At 38.7% G+C, this 16,436-nt stretch overlaps 1 protein-coding gene across 1 annotated transcript in view; it reads left to right on the top strand.

Moving 5' to 3' along the window:
* Nucleotides 1-16,436, top strand: part of dnah7 (dynein, axonemal, heavy chain 7) — a 414,399-nt gene that overhangs the window by 101,710 nt on the left and 296,253 nt on the right. The window contains exons 19-23 of the mRNA XM_043692898.1: nucleotides 1,360-1,553; nucleotides 2,663-2,861; nucleotides 8,622-8,762; nucleotides 9,785-9,997; nucleotides 14,230-14,339. Coding sequence (XP_043548833.1) covers nucleotides 1,360-1,553; nucleotides 2,663-2,861; nucleotides 8,622-8,762; nucleotides 9,785-9,997; nucleotides 14,230-14,339 — 857 coding nt within the window. The remainder of the gene's footprint in view (nucleotides 1-1,359; nucleotides 1,554-2,662; nucleotides 2,862-8,621; nucleotides 8,763-9,784; nucleotides 9,998-14,229; nucleotides 14,340-16,436) is intronic.

Raw genomic sequence — 16,436 nt, 5'->3', positions numbered from 1 at the left:
TCACCTGATGAAGGAGTGTCGCTCCGAAAGCTAGTGTGCTTCCAATTAAACCTGTTGGACTATAAGCTGGTGTTGTGTGATTTTTAACTGTGTACACCCCAGTCCAACACTGGCATCTCCGAATCAATGTGTTTGTTGATAGAGTTCCGGTTGGAATGCCATGTTTCTAGGAATTCTCGTGTGTGTCTCTGTTTGGCTTGTCCTGGGATGGATGTGTTGTCCCAGTCGAAGTGGTGTCCTTCCTCATCAGAATGTAAGGATATAAGTGAGAGTGGGTCATGTCTTTTTGTGGCTAGTTGATGTTCATGTATCCTGGTGGCTAGTTTTCTGCCTGTTTGTTCAATGTAGTGTTTGTTACAGTTCTTGCAATGCCATTTACAAAATACCTTGTAAGAACTGTAACAAACAATACATTGGACAAACAGACAGGAAATTAGCCACCAGGATACATGAACGTCAACTAGCCACAAAAAGACATGACTCACTCTCACTAGTATCCTTACATGCGGATGAGGAAGGACACCATACATCCATCCTAGGACAAACTAAACAGAGACACACACGAGAATTCCTCGAAGCATGGCATTCCAACCGGAATTCTATCAACAAACACATTGACTTGGATCTCATTTACCACCCCCTGAAAAAAAGAACAGGAAATGGCATCACCATTTGAAATGATGTCACCACAGGAAATGATATCATCAACCCAAGGAAACCCAAACATATGAATAGAAAGCGGGCCACACCACCAGTGCTTCATCCGGAGGCTCATTGAAGATGTTATCTAGTATGATGATGAAATGTCTGAAAATGAGCCTTCCAGCTCAGTGAGCAAACCTACATCCAGAACCTCAACCTGAGCTACAAATCTTCTCAAAACTCACCAATAATATGGTTGACTCACATTTTCAATGCCAGAAGTTCTCAACTTTTAAGCAAATTTCAGTTCTGTTTCTAATAATGTTTCTTTCAAACCTTTGAAAGAAAATAACATCAGTAATTGGCTGTACAACTTTGTTGCTTTCCTTGATATCTTACAGTTTCCTCTTGTCCATCGAGTGCTAATATTTTTAACAATACTTTACAACATAAGTGGACGTTGATATCACATAAGAAGCATAATAAAAATGCCATCTGTCTGCTAGTAAGACAAATGAAAGGTTGTAGTTTTGGGAGCAAACTGAACCAATTAGCATTTCCTTTGTTACTATTTAATTAAGAAATGGTAGGATTGCCTTTTCAGTTTCTAAAAGCAGGATACATTGCCACATTTTATTTACATTCATATATGTCCTAACTTTTTAATGACTGATTCCACTGGGACCAGCTCTATTAAATAATATCTTATCTCTCCAGGATACGCATGTTCTAGCAGTGGTATCCATAGACAAAATGATTGAAAAGCTAAAAAAATCAAATGCTCTGCTGGATTTGATACTGAAGGGACTTAATAATTATTTGGAAAAGAAGCGTTTATTCTTCCCTAGATTTTTCTTCCTGTCTAATGATGAGTTGCTGGAGATCCTATCAGAGACCAAAGATCCTACTAGGTATGATATTTTGATGCATAGTCAACTTAAACTTATTTGATACTATTATGAGGTTTTAGGTTGCTATTCCTATATAAAAGATTGTATTCTAATTATGAGACTTTTTGACTGGATCATGTTCATTGGATGAGCATTTCTGAAATTAAGAACGTTGTCAATCAGCTAATTTGTGCAAATTGTGTGTTATTTTCTGGCATATTGCATATAATTTAAATAACTATTTCCAGAGAGTTGGCCTCTGACCTAATTTTCATGAAGATTGTTGACCAGATATTGCATGATATACTGGTATCAAAATGGCTCTCAGCAAGTTCGTCTGGGGTTTGGGCCTGGGTTCAGGATTGCATTGGTACTTGTTTACTAGGTTAGCCTGGGGTTTGACGTTGGGTTGAGTAAGGCTATAGATTGAATTCTGGAAACAATGGGATGAGGAAAACAGGCTGTTGTGGGGATGGTGGCATGTGGTCGCTGTGAGGATGGGAATAGCAGAAATTGTGTCTCCAGGCCAGGGGACTCACAGAGATTGTGAGGGGGGGATGATCAGTAGTCGGATAGTGGTTCAATGAAGTGGCAGTGATTGGTTACCTTAACATGCAACCAGGAATAGAAATCCTGTTTCCCTGTATCTAGATTCAGATGTTACTTGCCTTGCTTGTTTGGCAGGTGATTCCCCACTTACTGATTGCTTAGGTAATGAATCTTGGGGAGCTGGCCTTAAGCAGCATTTAGCTCCTTTATTTACATATGCAAAGAACCCAACACCTGCTTCAAGTCTTTGACTATGTCAGTATGGTGTGCAGCACTCTCTCCAATTAGTTATGTATGCATCCTGCCTGCTAGCAGATTAATAAACAGATAAACTTCAGAAAACCAGATACTGCGCAGTCACTTATGTTGGCTGCATAGGTACCAATGTTTAGAATGGCACTGGAAATGGAAATCTATCCATAAACAGTCTTTGCATGTTATTGGATTAACTGTTTCATAGATTTTTCAGAAAATATCTGCTTAATGAAGAAAATAAGCCAAGCCATAAAATAATATATTCTGGTATTGATCATGGACGTGGTCAAGTTTTTAAACTCTTACAATTTTGATCCCTTCTACAGGGTACAGCCTCATTTGAAGAAGTGCTTTGAGGGCATTGCAAAGGTTCAATTTACTGACATCTTGGAAATAACTCATATGAAAAGTAGTGAAGATGAAATAGTAGAACTTATTGACATCATTTCCACTGCAAAGGCTAGAGGTCAGGTCGAAAAGTGGCTGCTGGAACTTGAGTCAGCTATGGTGAAATCCATTCACAAGGTAGTGTGTGCCTTTTTAACTATGGCTATATGCATCAATCAATTTTGGGGCAAAAATAACTATTTCCTTACTATGGTCAGGATTGTTTTAATTTTTTTGGATGTTATATGTAACCTCACCAAGTCAGTAATGACAAAATTATGACATATAAACATCAGTTTTTAAACCCACCCAATCCAGGGTGAGCTATTAAAATTGCATTGGAATAAAACGTCTCATTTTAATCATGCAAATTTTTGACAAACCAATAAGTGGTGGGGACATAATTATAGGATGCACCTGAAGGTCCTTTAAGCATATTTGGACCCCAGTTAAATTTTAGTAATGTGCAACTATGCAGGTGCTCACCAAAACTTAATTTTCTGGTGAAACGTAGTTTGATTAGATTATTAGGGTAACATAGATATTTTCTAATCAACCTGTTCAGAGATGTTACAACACACCTTTGGAGCAGGTGAGAATTGGACACAAGCCTCCTGTTGCAGAGGTAGGGCCACTATTACTGCACCACAGAATTTAGGACAGTATAGATATTATTATTTAACCTGTTCAGATGTGCTATTACATATCTCTGGAACAGGTGACACTTGAATCCGGGCCTCCTGGGTCACTAATTCAGAGAAACATAAAACACTACCTGCGTTTAATTGGATCATAACAACCAATGTGCTATTGTGTTCTTGTATTATTTGGAAAGGTTCAATCTTCCATAGGAACAAAAATAGGTTGTTCAGCCCCTCTCGGCTGCTGCACCATTCTAGATCCTGGCTGGTCATCCACTTCAATGCCTTTTCCTGCACTATCCCCACATCCTTTGGTCTCATTAGTATCCAGAAAGTTATTAATAATCTGCCTTGAATGTACTCAATGACTGAGTTTCCACAGCATCCTAGGGTAGAGAATTCCAAAGATTCACCACCAGATCAGTGAAGAAGTACCTCTTCATCTCAGTTTAAATGGCTTACCCCTTATTTCTGAGACTCTGTCCCCAGTTCTAGAACCCCAGTCAGGAAATCATCCTATCTGCATCTACGCCTTCATGCTTTTAAAACTATTGTAAGTTTCAATATTATTTCCTCTCATTCATAGAATTATCGATAATGAGAGCAGGAGTAGGCCATTCAGCCCTTTGAGCCTGCTCTGCCAATCAGTATGATCATGACTGATCCTTCCTGAATGATCAGTGCCATATTCTTCCTTTCTCCCCATATCACTTGATGCCTTTAAATTCCAAAATTTATCTATCTCTTTCTTGAATGTATTTAGCAACTTGGTCTCTACAGCCATCTGTGGCAGAGAATTTCACAGCTTCACTATCTTTTGAGTGAAGAAACGTTTTATCCTCTCAGAATTAGCCTCTCAGCAGTGGGTGGCATGGTGGCACAGTGGTTAGCACTGCTGCCTCACAGCACCAGAGACCTGGGTTCAATTCCCGCCTCAGGCAACTGTCTGTGTGGAGTTTGCACATTCTCCCCATGTCTGCGTGGGTTTCCTCCCATAATCTAACGATGTGGAGGTTAGGTGAATTGACCAAGCTAAATTGCCCGTAGTGTTAGGTGTAGGGGAATGGGTCGGGGTGGGTTGCTCTTTGGAGGGTCGGTGTGGACTTGTTGGGCTGAAGGGCCTGTTTCCGCACTGTAAGTAATCTATATTTAAAAAAATTAAGTGGGTTGTCCTATATTGTAAGACCGTAATCCCTGGTTCTCGACTTACCAGTTAGATAAAACATTTTCCTGCATCTAATCTGTCCAGCTCTGTTAGAATTTTTTACCTTTCAACCAGATCCTCTCGCATCCTTCAAAATTCTACTGAATACAGGCCTGTTGAAGAAATCTCTCCTTCTCGCTTAATACAGCCATCCCAGTGTCTGCCTAGTGAACCAAGGCTGCACACCTTCTATATCTCCTTTCTTAGTAGAGAGATCAAAACTGCATGCACTACTCCATGTAAGGTCTCACCAAGGCCCTGTACAACTTCGGTAAGACATATCTACTTATGACCTGAAAGCTTCTTGCAATGACGGTCAATATACAATTTGCTTTCTATTTGCTTGCTGCATCCACCTGCCTACTTTTACTGACTGGTGTACAAGGACATCTAGCTCGCTTTGTACATGTAAATTTCTCAGTATATCACTGTTTACATAATGCTGTGTCTTTCTGTATCTCAGGCTGATGTGTATAACTTACCATTTTGCCACACTGTACTGTATCTGCCAAGTGTTTACCCTGTTACAGACCAGGCCAGACCCCTCAAAACATTTCAAAAAAGTAGCCCGGACCATAACTTTGCTAGTTGTTTTAAGCAGGTGTATGGTGGATATTCCAGGACTGATGCAGCTGGCCCAACCACTTAGTTTTAAATAAAACAGTATTTATTTGCAAGATTACTGAATGAAACATAAACAAAAGAGAACTGAATATAGAATACAAAAACCTATTACGAGTCAGCTATTACGAGGGGACATAGCTTTAAATTAAGGGGTGGTAGGTATAGGACAGATGTTAGGGGTAGATTCTTTACAGCGAGTCGTGAGTTCATGGAATGCCCTGCCAGTAGCAGTGGTGGACTCTCCCTCTTTATGGGCATTTAAACGGGCATTGGATAGGCAAATGGAGGATAGTGGGCTAGTGTAGGTTAGGTGGGCTTGGATCGGCGCAACATCGAGGGCCAAAGGGCCTGTACTGCGCTGTATTTTTCTATGTTCTATGTTCTATGTTCTAACAGATTATCCAAACTTAATGATGCTGTTCCAAATTCCTGCAACAATCCCCATAAACACCCCTTGACACAAAAGGTAAAATCAAACACAGGTCTAACGGGAGAGATGTCAGAGAGAGAGAGATGGCAGAGAGATTCAGCATGGAACACCTTCTTCCATGTAGGTGTTTCTTTGACCAGCAACCTCAAAACCAACTGACTGCTTGCTCTGAACAACCAGACTGCTAAAACCAAACCAAATCAAACCAAACCAAATCAAACCAAACCAGAGAAAAGTTGAGCTTGGAGAACTGGCAACTCCCCTTTCATTGCACAAGTGTTTTTTTTAAAACTTGAATGCCTTTTGCCTGAGGCGAAAATCAAATTGGCCCTAAAACGCATAATAACCAGACCTCCCGGAGTCTCTGCATTTATGACCCCACTGAAAAAAAATCAAGGACAACATAACCTTGTTAAAGGAGCAGAATCATCACAATCCACTCACTCAACTTGTCAAAATCACTCTGAAGCTACCCTGCATCCTCCTCAAAAATTGCAATTATGCTCAGTTTTGTCATTGAGCAAATGTAGAAATTTGCCTTTGCTTCCCATAATCCAGGTCATCTGTAAATAGCTGGGACTCAAGCACTGATTCTTGCGTCATCCTACTAGTCACTGCCTGCCTCCTAGAAAAAGACTCAATAATACCTGCTCTCTGTTTCCTACCTACCAACTAATTCTCAATCCATGTCAATATATTACCCTTGTCTCATTTGCTTTGATTTGGCTCACAGCCTCAGTAAAACCCCAGAAGATTTGTTGAGCATGGTTTGCCTTTCGTATGCCCAGGATGGCTTTTTCCAGTCTTGCTCATACTTCCAAGTATTCTGTTATCACGTCTTTCACAATGGACTCTAGCATTTTCCACACTAAGGATGTTAATCTAACTGCTCTGTAATTCTGTTTTTCTCCCCTTCCTTTTTAAATAATAAACTTACACTTGCCACCATCCAATCTGTAGAATCTGCTCCAGAGTTTATTGAGTTTTGAAAGATGACCACCAATGCATCCAATAAACGTTACTTCCTTTAGTATTCTGGGATGTAGATCATCAGGTCCTGGTGATTTGTCAGCATTTAATCTCATTAATTTCCCTAACTAATTTCTTACTGACACTGATTTCCTTTATGTTCACTAAAGACTAGACTTTTAGTTTTCTAACATTTCTGGGAGGTTATTAATTCTGTTTCTTGTGAAGATAGAACCAAAGTATATATTCACTTGTTCCATTTCTTTGTTACCCAATATCATTTTCCTGGCTTCTGATTGTAAAGGGTCTACATTTGTTTTTTCAAATCTTCATATGTTTATACAAGATTTTATGAACAATTTTTCTCTGTAATTGTACTTTGTTTTTTCCCTCTTGATCAAACCATTTCCCCTCTTGATCAACCTTTTATCCCATTTTGCTGAATTTGAAAAAGCTTCTAATCCTTGGACATGCTGTTTTTCTCTGGGAATTTTAAATGCCTCCTCTTTGGATTTAATGCTAATCTTAGTTTCTTTTGCAAGCTGTGGTTAAGCCACTTCTCTCCAATTTTGCACCAGTTTTGAATACATTTTATTTGTAATTCTACAAAGGTTCTTCAAGTATTAACTATTGCCCAGCTACCCAGGAAACCTTTTAGTAAGGTTCCCTGATCCATCCTTACCAAAGTGTGTTCCATGCCCTGATTGTTTCTTTTATTTACATTGACGACTGTAGTTCACTTTCTATCTTAACAAAAAGTTTTATCATCTTATGCATATTATGGCCACTGTTCCTCAAGGGACCCCTCACAATGACATACTTAATTGATCCCTTTTCAATGCACAGAACCAAGTTTAGAATAGCATGTTCTCTGGTTGGTTCCTCAAAACCAAAAAGACCACCCTGTTTACAGTTAAACCATTATTACATGTATTTGTGATTTACTGCTTAATGCCTTCCCTTACATCTTTACTATGGTTTGGGGGCTTATAGACAAACTCCAACAAAGTTTTCTGTTTTTTGGTGTTTCTTATCTTCACTATTATATCCTTCTGTAATATTGAAATGATTTAATCCTTTACTGACAATGCTACCCCACTTCCTCTCCCTTTTGTTTATCTTTTCTAAATAATGAATACCCCTGGGTGTTCAGTTCCCATCCTTGTTCCTCCTGAAGCCTTATTTCTCTAATTGTAACTATATCATAACCATTTATATCTATTTGTGCTGCTAACGCATACAGCTTATTGTGACTGCTCTTTGCACTGAGACTGAAAGCCTTTAGATTTGTCCTTTTAATCCTGTCAGCCATTTTTTTGATTTATTTTGCACTACAGCTCCATTTATTTTTCTGCAATATTATTTTTGCCTTCCACTTTTGTTTCTTACCTTTCTGACTTCGCTTCTGTCCTTATTTCTATCCCCTGTCTCTCCCTGCTCAGTTTGCCATCTGGGTTAAGCTCACCCTTACAGCACGAGCTAAACTTGACAGAATACAGATTCAGTCTCCTCAATTTCTCTTTATAAGACAATCCCACCTTCTCAGGAATTAGTCTTGTGAAACTTTGCTGAATTCCCTCAGTGGAAAGTATATTTTTCCTTAGGTAAGAGGACAAAAACTATAGACAATAGCTTATCTCATAAAGCTTTTCAAAACACTGCTGTAGGATAGTGCTCAGTGGTGAGGATTCTCCTTTAGAACAATTTCTGTCCACAATGATTTAACACAATGGAAGTGAGACTAATTTCTTAAATTTCCTGGTTTATTCCCTTTCCCTTTCTGAAATAGATCATTCAACTCATGATAAAGTATGATTATGTTAGAATGTTGTATTTGTAATGTAAGTTAATTAATAATTATTATTACCTTTGTCATTTAATGGATTAATTAACTGTTATATTGATTTAAGTTCTTTCACTTTACCTGGACCAGCAGAGTAACAAAACCTGCAATTAAAATTACAATAACAAAAAGACTTAAACTGCACAAAAGCTGTTTTACAAATTTTATTTTGTAACTTAATGCATAGGTTATTGGCCAAGCGATTGAAGCTTATCCAAATACTCCGCGTATAGATTGGGTGAGAAACTGGCCTGGTCAGACAGTGTTATGTGTTTCTCAGATGTTCTGGACACAAAAAGTTCAAGAATCAATTAAAGCTGGTCAAGAGGTAAGCAAAATTAGGAGAATGGGTAGAAAAATAATCTCCTTTTAAAATTAAAATAGTTTACTGTAAATTCTTATGTTTTTAAACTGTTATACTCTAGCTGAAATAATTAGTCAAATCATTGTAATTTTGAAGCGATGGTTTTTAAATTTCATTGGTTCAAATTCTTTTAACAAAGTCAAGTAAGGCTGCAGAACATTGTTGAAATCTCTACGGAAAGCTGATAGAGGAGGGGAGGGAAATATATCCTTGGTGGTGGGGTCCGTGCAGAACATTGTGTTTGATCTACTCTGTTCAATTAATGTAATGCTTCTATGAGCAAAGAAACTTTAATTATAATGAAGAATGCAATGCTGTTTCCCAATATTACAACTGTGCCATCATGTGATGCGTTATAAGCAGGTTGACAAAGTAATTTCAATGATTTAAATTATCAAGATAAAGTTTTCTCTGAAAGTGGTAGAGTAAAACTAAATTATAATGGACTTAAACTTGCAAACAGCATCTCTTAATTCAATGGCATTTAAAACCTTTTGCGTGCAATGTTGAGTTTAATCATTTCAAGTCATAACTCTGGCCCCTATTTTTTGTGAGCAGATATTTGTGGTGACTCTGCTTTTCCAATTTGCACCTGCTCTGGACACATTTTTAAATTTTATTTACTTATCATTACTACCAAGTTTGGCCTTACACTAGCATCCTTTTCAACCACTCTTGCCTTCCACCTGACGACAGACCTAGTTCTTGCCTCCACTTCCGTTTTTTTCTGACTAGCTTAAAAGTGGCTACATCTGTGAGCACTTGCAGTTCTGACAAAGGGTCCACAATTGCTGCTAGATCCACTGAATATTTTCAGCATTTTCTGTTTTACTTTCAGATCTTCAAAATCCTCAGAAGTTTGAACTTATAATTAATTTGTTTTCTCCATTATATATTGATAATGACAGAAAACTAGTGTGTACATAGTAAATTGAGTTTAATCCTGATAATTTGGAATTGAATTGCCTGCTCAATTTCCCTCTTAGATCCTTGAGCAGTTTCTGGACACAAATAACAAGCAAATTGATGACATTGTTACTTTGGTACGTGGAAAACTGTCCAAGCAAAATCGTGTGACCCTTGGGGCATTGGTTGTGCTGGATGTTCATGCCAGAGATGTTTTGGCAGTTCTGGTAAAGAAAAAAATCAGTGATGAAAATGACTTTGAATGGTTGAGCCAGCTGAGATACTACTGGGAGGTGAGTGAATACTTAGAATTTTCTGAGGCCTGTAAGAGTATTTCAATCAAATTAATTCATAATAAGAACTATTGAACAAATTCTTGGTTGTCAGTTCAAATAACACATCAAACCAGAACTATTTGGTATTCTCATATTTGTTTATGATAATTAATGATGATGCTTTGAAACCCAATACTTCGCTTACATGATGAAATTACACCTGGCAAATGATTTTTAAAAATCAATAATCCTAACTTATTTCTACTTCTAACCTTCCTGTTCCCCAGGAAATGGGTTTGGAGACATTTCATGTGCAATATCAGCTGGCATGACACTTCAGGGCCTCTTGCCACTATGGTAAGGAATCCTGATAAGCTTGTGGGGGCTGGGGTGATCCTGCCAGTTTTGGCATCCTCTGCTCGAAGGAGCCTTTTCCCTGACTCCAACCACTGCAGTTTTCCCTGTTCCAATTGGCTACCCACCCATTGTATCCCAATCATAGCCCTCCCTTGCACACCTCCTCTCTTTCACAGGAATGGATTTCTACGTAAAGTGTGAGCAATTGTGTTTGGGAAACCAGGATGTCTTGGTTTCCTTGCCCTTTATCCAAATAAATTCCCCACTCATATTAACTGCCTATCAGGTGAGGGTTGCTTCTAAAGAGGTCTCAAGCCAGGAATATTTAGTTTTCTGCTGGGAGAGTGATAGTGTGGCAGGGATTTGCATTAGAAGACATGGATGGAAACTGACCAAATTCCAAAAGTTAATCGGAACTTTGGGCATGTCTGATCCAGTTGCAGTGGGGGTGAATAATATTCTTTGGATGAATGTTTTCTGAGCTTGGAGATGTCTGTGATCCTAGATTTGAAGTCAACGGTGCTGTTCTAGTTTGGATAGGAAGAGAGGGAACAAGAAGAAACCACAAAGGAAGAAGCAGCAAACCTAGCTCGCAGACAATTCTGGAAAGATGTTTACCTCATCAATACATCAATACATTAACTGCTTGGATTACCGAACCCTGGGAAATCTAAAAAGAGAAAAGAGACAAAGGATAGCACACACAAGGAAATGAATATTATATTTTTGATTGATGATGCTGATAGGCAGCAGACAGATGAGAAATAGAAGAGAAACAAAGTTTGATCCTTGAGAGTTAAAAGAAGTGGAAGTTTGGGAGAAGAGTAGCCATCACAATTGGTACTCTGAATGCAGTTTTTCTTATCTCTTTCTGTACCTAACGGCCATACATCTGTATCCATAGCTGTCTTTTACTGAAACAGGTCACTAGCCTGTCATCAAACTTAAAGAACAATCATGTAGTATCAAATGTTGCCATTGTTTGTAATTTGGCATTCAAAAAGCAAATCTCTCTCGTACTCTCACTATCTGTCTGTAAACCAATTGTGTCTTCATTTTTCCCACATTTTGAAACAGTGGTACTATATTTCTGTGTTTGCTTAGTTTGTGGAGTCTGGCATTGTAAAGATCACAACAACATCGAGGTAGGGTTTACTTCACTCACTCTTTGATCCAGTCTGTTGGAGATGGGATTGTTTTGCAAATTAGGCGCATTCACAAACATACAAGGAGAAATATGAGTACAAGAGGATAAATAGATAATTTAATTATCAACAATTTAAATAGAAAACAACTAAGGAGTACCAGTTTATGCAGTCTTTGCTCTTAGGATAAAGTCCAAATATCCAAATATGGAATCACCAGTTTGATTCTTTTGTCAGGGCACTTGATTAGCTCGCTGGCAGGTCAGAAAGAATTGAAAGTTATCTTTGAAGGTTATCTGAGGTGTAGTGCTGTATTGCAATTTCTGCTTCATTGCTTTGAAACTGAGTTAGTTATTTACAGACAGCACAAATATAGTTTTTTGGTTGCTTTTTACAGACCAGAGGCTTTCCTTTCTAGGTGGAATAAGGGGCTTTGATATTGTCAGTCGGTTTTCTACGAAAGAGCATTGACTCGTTAACTGGCTGCTATTTCAAAATTGGATAGTTAAAAGTAGTTGAGGTCAGCATTGTAGGATTCATGGGACTAAACAGTTACCATTGAAACAAAAAGTTGCATTGCATTATATTAAAAAAATGATGCTGCTATACAGGACATTGGTTAGGCCATTTTTGGAATAGTTTGTGCAATTCTGGTCTCCCTCCTATAGAAAAGATGTTGCGAAACTTGAAAGGGTTCAGAAAAGATTTACAAGGACGTTGCCAAGGTTGGCGAGTTTGAGCTCTAGGGAGTGGCTGAATAGGCTGGGGCTGTTTCCCTGCAGTGTTGGAGGCTGAGGAGTGACCTTACAGAGGTTTATGAAATCATGAGGGGCATGGATAGGATAAATAGACAAAGTCTTTTCCCTGGGGCTGGGGGAGTCCAGAACTAGAGAGCATAGGTTAAGAGTGAAAGGGGAAAGATTTAAAAGGGACCCAAGGGGCAACGTTTTCATGCAAAGGGTGGTGCCCGTATGAAGTGAGCCAGAGGAAGTGGTGGAGGCGAGGACAATTACAAGATTTAAAAGGCACCTGGATGGGTATATGAATAAGAAAGGTATAGAAGGATATGGGACAAGTGCTGGCAAATGGGACTAGATCAGTTTGGGATATCTAGTCAGCATGGACCAGTTGGACTGAAGGGTCTGTTTCTGTGCTGTACTTTTCTATGACTCTATGATCTCTGGCCTATCTCAGAAAACCATTAACACATCTTACAGCATATGGGTAACTTACATTTCTTTGTGTTTTCTTGGGATCATCTGTCTCTATGGCATCTTAGAACACAATAGTTGGAATTCCAGTCCTAAAGTGATATGGTGTGTTGATTGCTAGATGACTTTAACTTCAAACAAAGCTTTTGGAAGTCTACTGTTAAGTCTAGTCATACAAGTATAGCAGCCAACTTTGTTGGGCTGTTTAATGTATTTTTATAGCAGTCACTAAATTGATATGGCAATGTGTTACATTTGTTTTCTTTAATCCATTTGTCACTGTCCTCATCATTCCAAAATGAACCCTTCAGCTATATTCATGTTCTTTACTACCAAGCAATTAGTTGATATATATGCACCTGCTGTAGTGAGTTCCTGTTTCCCAGTAACAGTTCATTCTCAATCCCATTTGACTTCCCTGTCCAGATTGGCAATCAACCAACGTCCATCTGAGCTATCACCTGATGAAGGAGCGTCATTCCGAAAGCTAGTGTGCTTCCAATTAAACCTGTTGGACTATAACCTGGTGTTGTGTGATTTTTAACTTTAGGTCTGATAATATGAGGTTGGAATTTGATCTTACATATTTAGTCTATTTCACTGTTCAAATGAGAGCAATCTGTGATTTCTGGTGGGTATATTGTCAGAGTAAATAGTTGGACCAAAACCTTTTCCTCATGTTCTTCTGGTAGTGTAACAAAAACATCAAATTTCTCGTCTCAACATCTGTGGGTTCATAATGAAAGATGATAATCCACAGATGTTTTATTGTTCATTAAAAAAAAACTAAATGATCAAAAATTATAACAATTCAAAATCGAATAAAAAGAGCTGGTAATTGATATTGCCCATCTTTACCTGCCCTTGCGAAGGTATTGGTGAGCTGTCTAATTGAATCACTGCAGTTCCTGTTGTGTAGGTAGACCCACAATGCTATTGAGCAGTGAGTTCCAGGATTTGATTTAATGCCTGTGAATGAATGGAGCTGAAGTTTGAAGTCCGGATGGTGTGTGCCTTGGAGGGAACTTGCAGTGTCTACTGTCATTGTACTTCTAGATGGTAAGGATTGGGCATTGGAAAGAGTTTTCACAATGTGTCTTATGTATGGTACATATAGTTGCCACTGTGTCAGTGATGGAAGAAGTGAATGTTTAGGTTGATGCATGGGAGGGCTGACAAAGTAAGCTGTATATCCTCGATTGTGTCAAGCTTCTGGACTATTCTCGGAGCTGCACTCATTGAGGCAAGTGGAAGAAGGTATTCCATCAACCTACTTATGTTGTGTTAGATGTTGAACAGTCTTTGAGGGGTGGCATTAACTCATGTTAGAATTCCCAGGATCTAATGTTGTAGCTACAGTATTTATATGGCTGGATCAGTCAAGCTTTTTGTCAATGGTAACATTCAAGGTGTTGGTAGTGGGGCATTCAGTAATGAGAATATTGAAGCCAGTTAGTTAAACTTCCTCCTATTAGAGATGGTTCTTGTGTCGAATGAATGTCACTTTTTGCAGCTCCTTGTACTCTTCACTTTATAGGAAAATGAACTTCAGACAAAAATGATCAATGCAGGTTTACCCTATGGCTATGAATATCTTGGAAATACTGACCGACTTGTTATCACTCCACTTACAGACAGATGTTACAGGTGGGTTTTTGTCATTTAATTTCTGACTAAACAAAATAGGATGCAGTACATAATATAGTTCTAAGTTATCAATAAGTAAGAACTTAGGAATTAGGAGAAACCTTTATTAATCAATGAACTGTCAAGCAAAGTCAATAAAGTATAATACACTACCTGAATCCAGTAATTCCAAAGATATATATTGGCCAAGGAGTGGCAGATGAAGTTTAATTTGAATAAATGCATAGTAAGATGAACAAGGGCAGGAATTACATAGTTAATGGTAGGGCCCTGGGGCATATTGTTGAACAAAGATACCTATGAGTTCAGGTACATAGTTCTTTGAAAGTTGCGTCACATGTAGACAGGGTGATAAAGAAGGCGTTTGGCACACGTGCCTTCATTGCTCAGACAGTTGAGTATTAGGGTTAGGATGCCATGTTGAGGTTGTACAGGACATTGGTGAGGCCACTTTTGAAGTAATGTGTACAATCCTTGCTATAGGAAGGATTTTATTGGAGAGGGTGCAGAAAAGATTTACAAGCATGTTAATGAGACTGGAGGGCCTGTGTTATAAGAACAGTTTGGATAGACCAGGACTTTTTTCATTGGAGTGTAGGAGGTTGAGAAGTGCCCTGAGAGAGGTTTATAAAATCATGATGGGCATGGATAAGGTGAATGGCAAAAGTCTTTTCCCGACGGTAGGGGAGTTTGAAACAAGAGGATACAATTTTAACGTGAGATGAGAAAGATTTAAAAGAGCCTGAAGGGTCTACGTTTTCACACACAAGATGGTTTTTATATGGAATGAACTGCCAGAGTAAGTGGTAGATGCAAGTAATGTTTAGAGGGATATGGACCAAATGCAGGTAAATGGGACTAGTTTTAGTTTGGAAAACTTGGTCGTCATGGGCATGTTATTTATTGATTCATTTCGTGTCATGTGCATTTTGTTACAAAATAAAATGAAAAATGTTGTATATTCTTTGGCACCATATAAAAACAGAAAGATAAACCAAAATGTAGAATATGAAGGCAGAAAATTAAAAGAAAAGAAGTATTCAACAGTACAATCCTTAAGAGTTGGACTGAAGAGTCTGTTTCTGTGCTGTATGACTCTTTGACTCTGGAATGGAGATCATAGCATCTTCTCTTCCTCCCCTTAGACACGGCCATTTGGTTGAAGCACGTGCAATGTGTTTGCTGCAAAAGCTGCTGTCACATCCTGCATGTGTGACATTGCTATACAAAAAATATTTCCCCCTTATAGGTTCTGTGTTGGCAGAAATATCATCTGCCTGGTGTTGTGTCTGTGCTAAAAGGCAATGCAAGACAGTAGTAATGTGAAGTTGTAAGTACTGTATGACATGGTAATGCATTAAAGGGCAAGGCAGAAACATTAAAATAAATGCAAAGTGAGTGAACACTAAGAAAAAAAGCTAAGAGCCCAGAATTCATTCTAATTCTGAAGGTAGATTCCCATCACTGCATGTGGAGCTCCCTGGCTGTAGAATTGTGAGCTCCAAAGTTCAGTATCAAAGTGCTAAATTGTTTTCTAAGTGAGTCCGAGATTCCATGAGGCTTGTGGTGAGGCTGGTTCTTTGCCGATGCCCAGCTCCATGGACAGACTCTATGTCAGAGGGTGCAGGCAGGCGGTGTCCATGGAGTGTGCCCTGAGATATTAGGGAATGATGACTAAGATGGTTGCCCAGACGAGATGCCTTGAAGTGCAGCTACCAGTTAATTGCTCTGACTTTTGAGTCAAGAATTGACACCATCTAGTTTCTCACTGATACCTTGGAGAATAGAAACCTTAATACCAATGAAGAAAGATTGGGTTAAAGTGGGGTGTTAATGCATGCAAATAGGAGCCTCACCACTCAATGAGATTTTCATCTAGCTGTTAACACTCAAGGAGAAACTTGAACCTTTTGTGATGTCAAAAATCTCATTTTTTTCATCCTTGTATTTTGGTAACTTTCTCATCATTGTTCAGACGCTGGGAAGTTTCTCCTACCTGCTTTTGTGTAGTCAGTAAATTTAGTACCGATAATGTCAGTCCATTCACCCCAGTAGTTGATTGAAATTTTTAATAGTTGAGGCTCCAACACTCCTGCA

The sequence above is a fragment of the Chiloscyllium plagiosum genome, chromosome 7 (assembly GCF_004010195.1).
Source record: "Chiloscyllium plagiosum isolate BGI_BamShark_2017 chromosome 7, ASM401019v2, whole genome shotgun sequence".
Lineage (NCBI taxonomy): Eukaryota > Metazoa > Chordata > Chondrichthyes > Orectolobiformes > Hemiscylliidae > Chiloscyllium > Chiloscyllium plagiosum.
The sequence above is the reverse complement of the archived record's forward strand: the minus strand, read 5'-3'. Positions and strand labels throughout refer to the sequence as shown.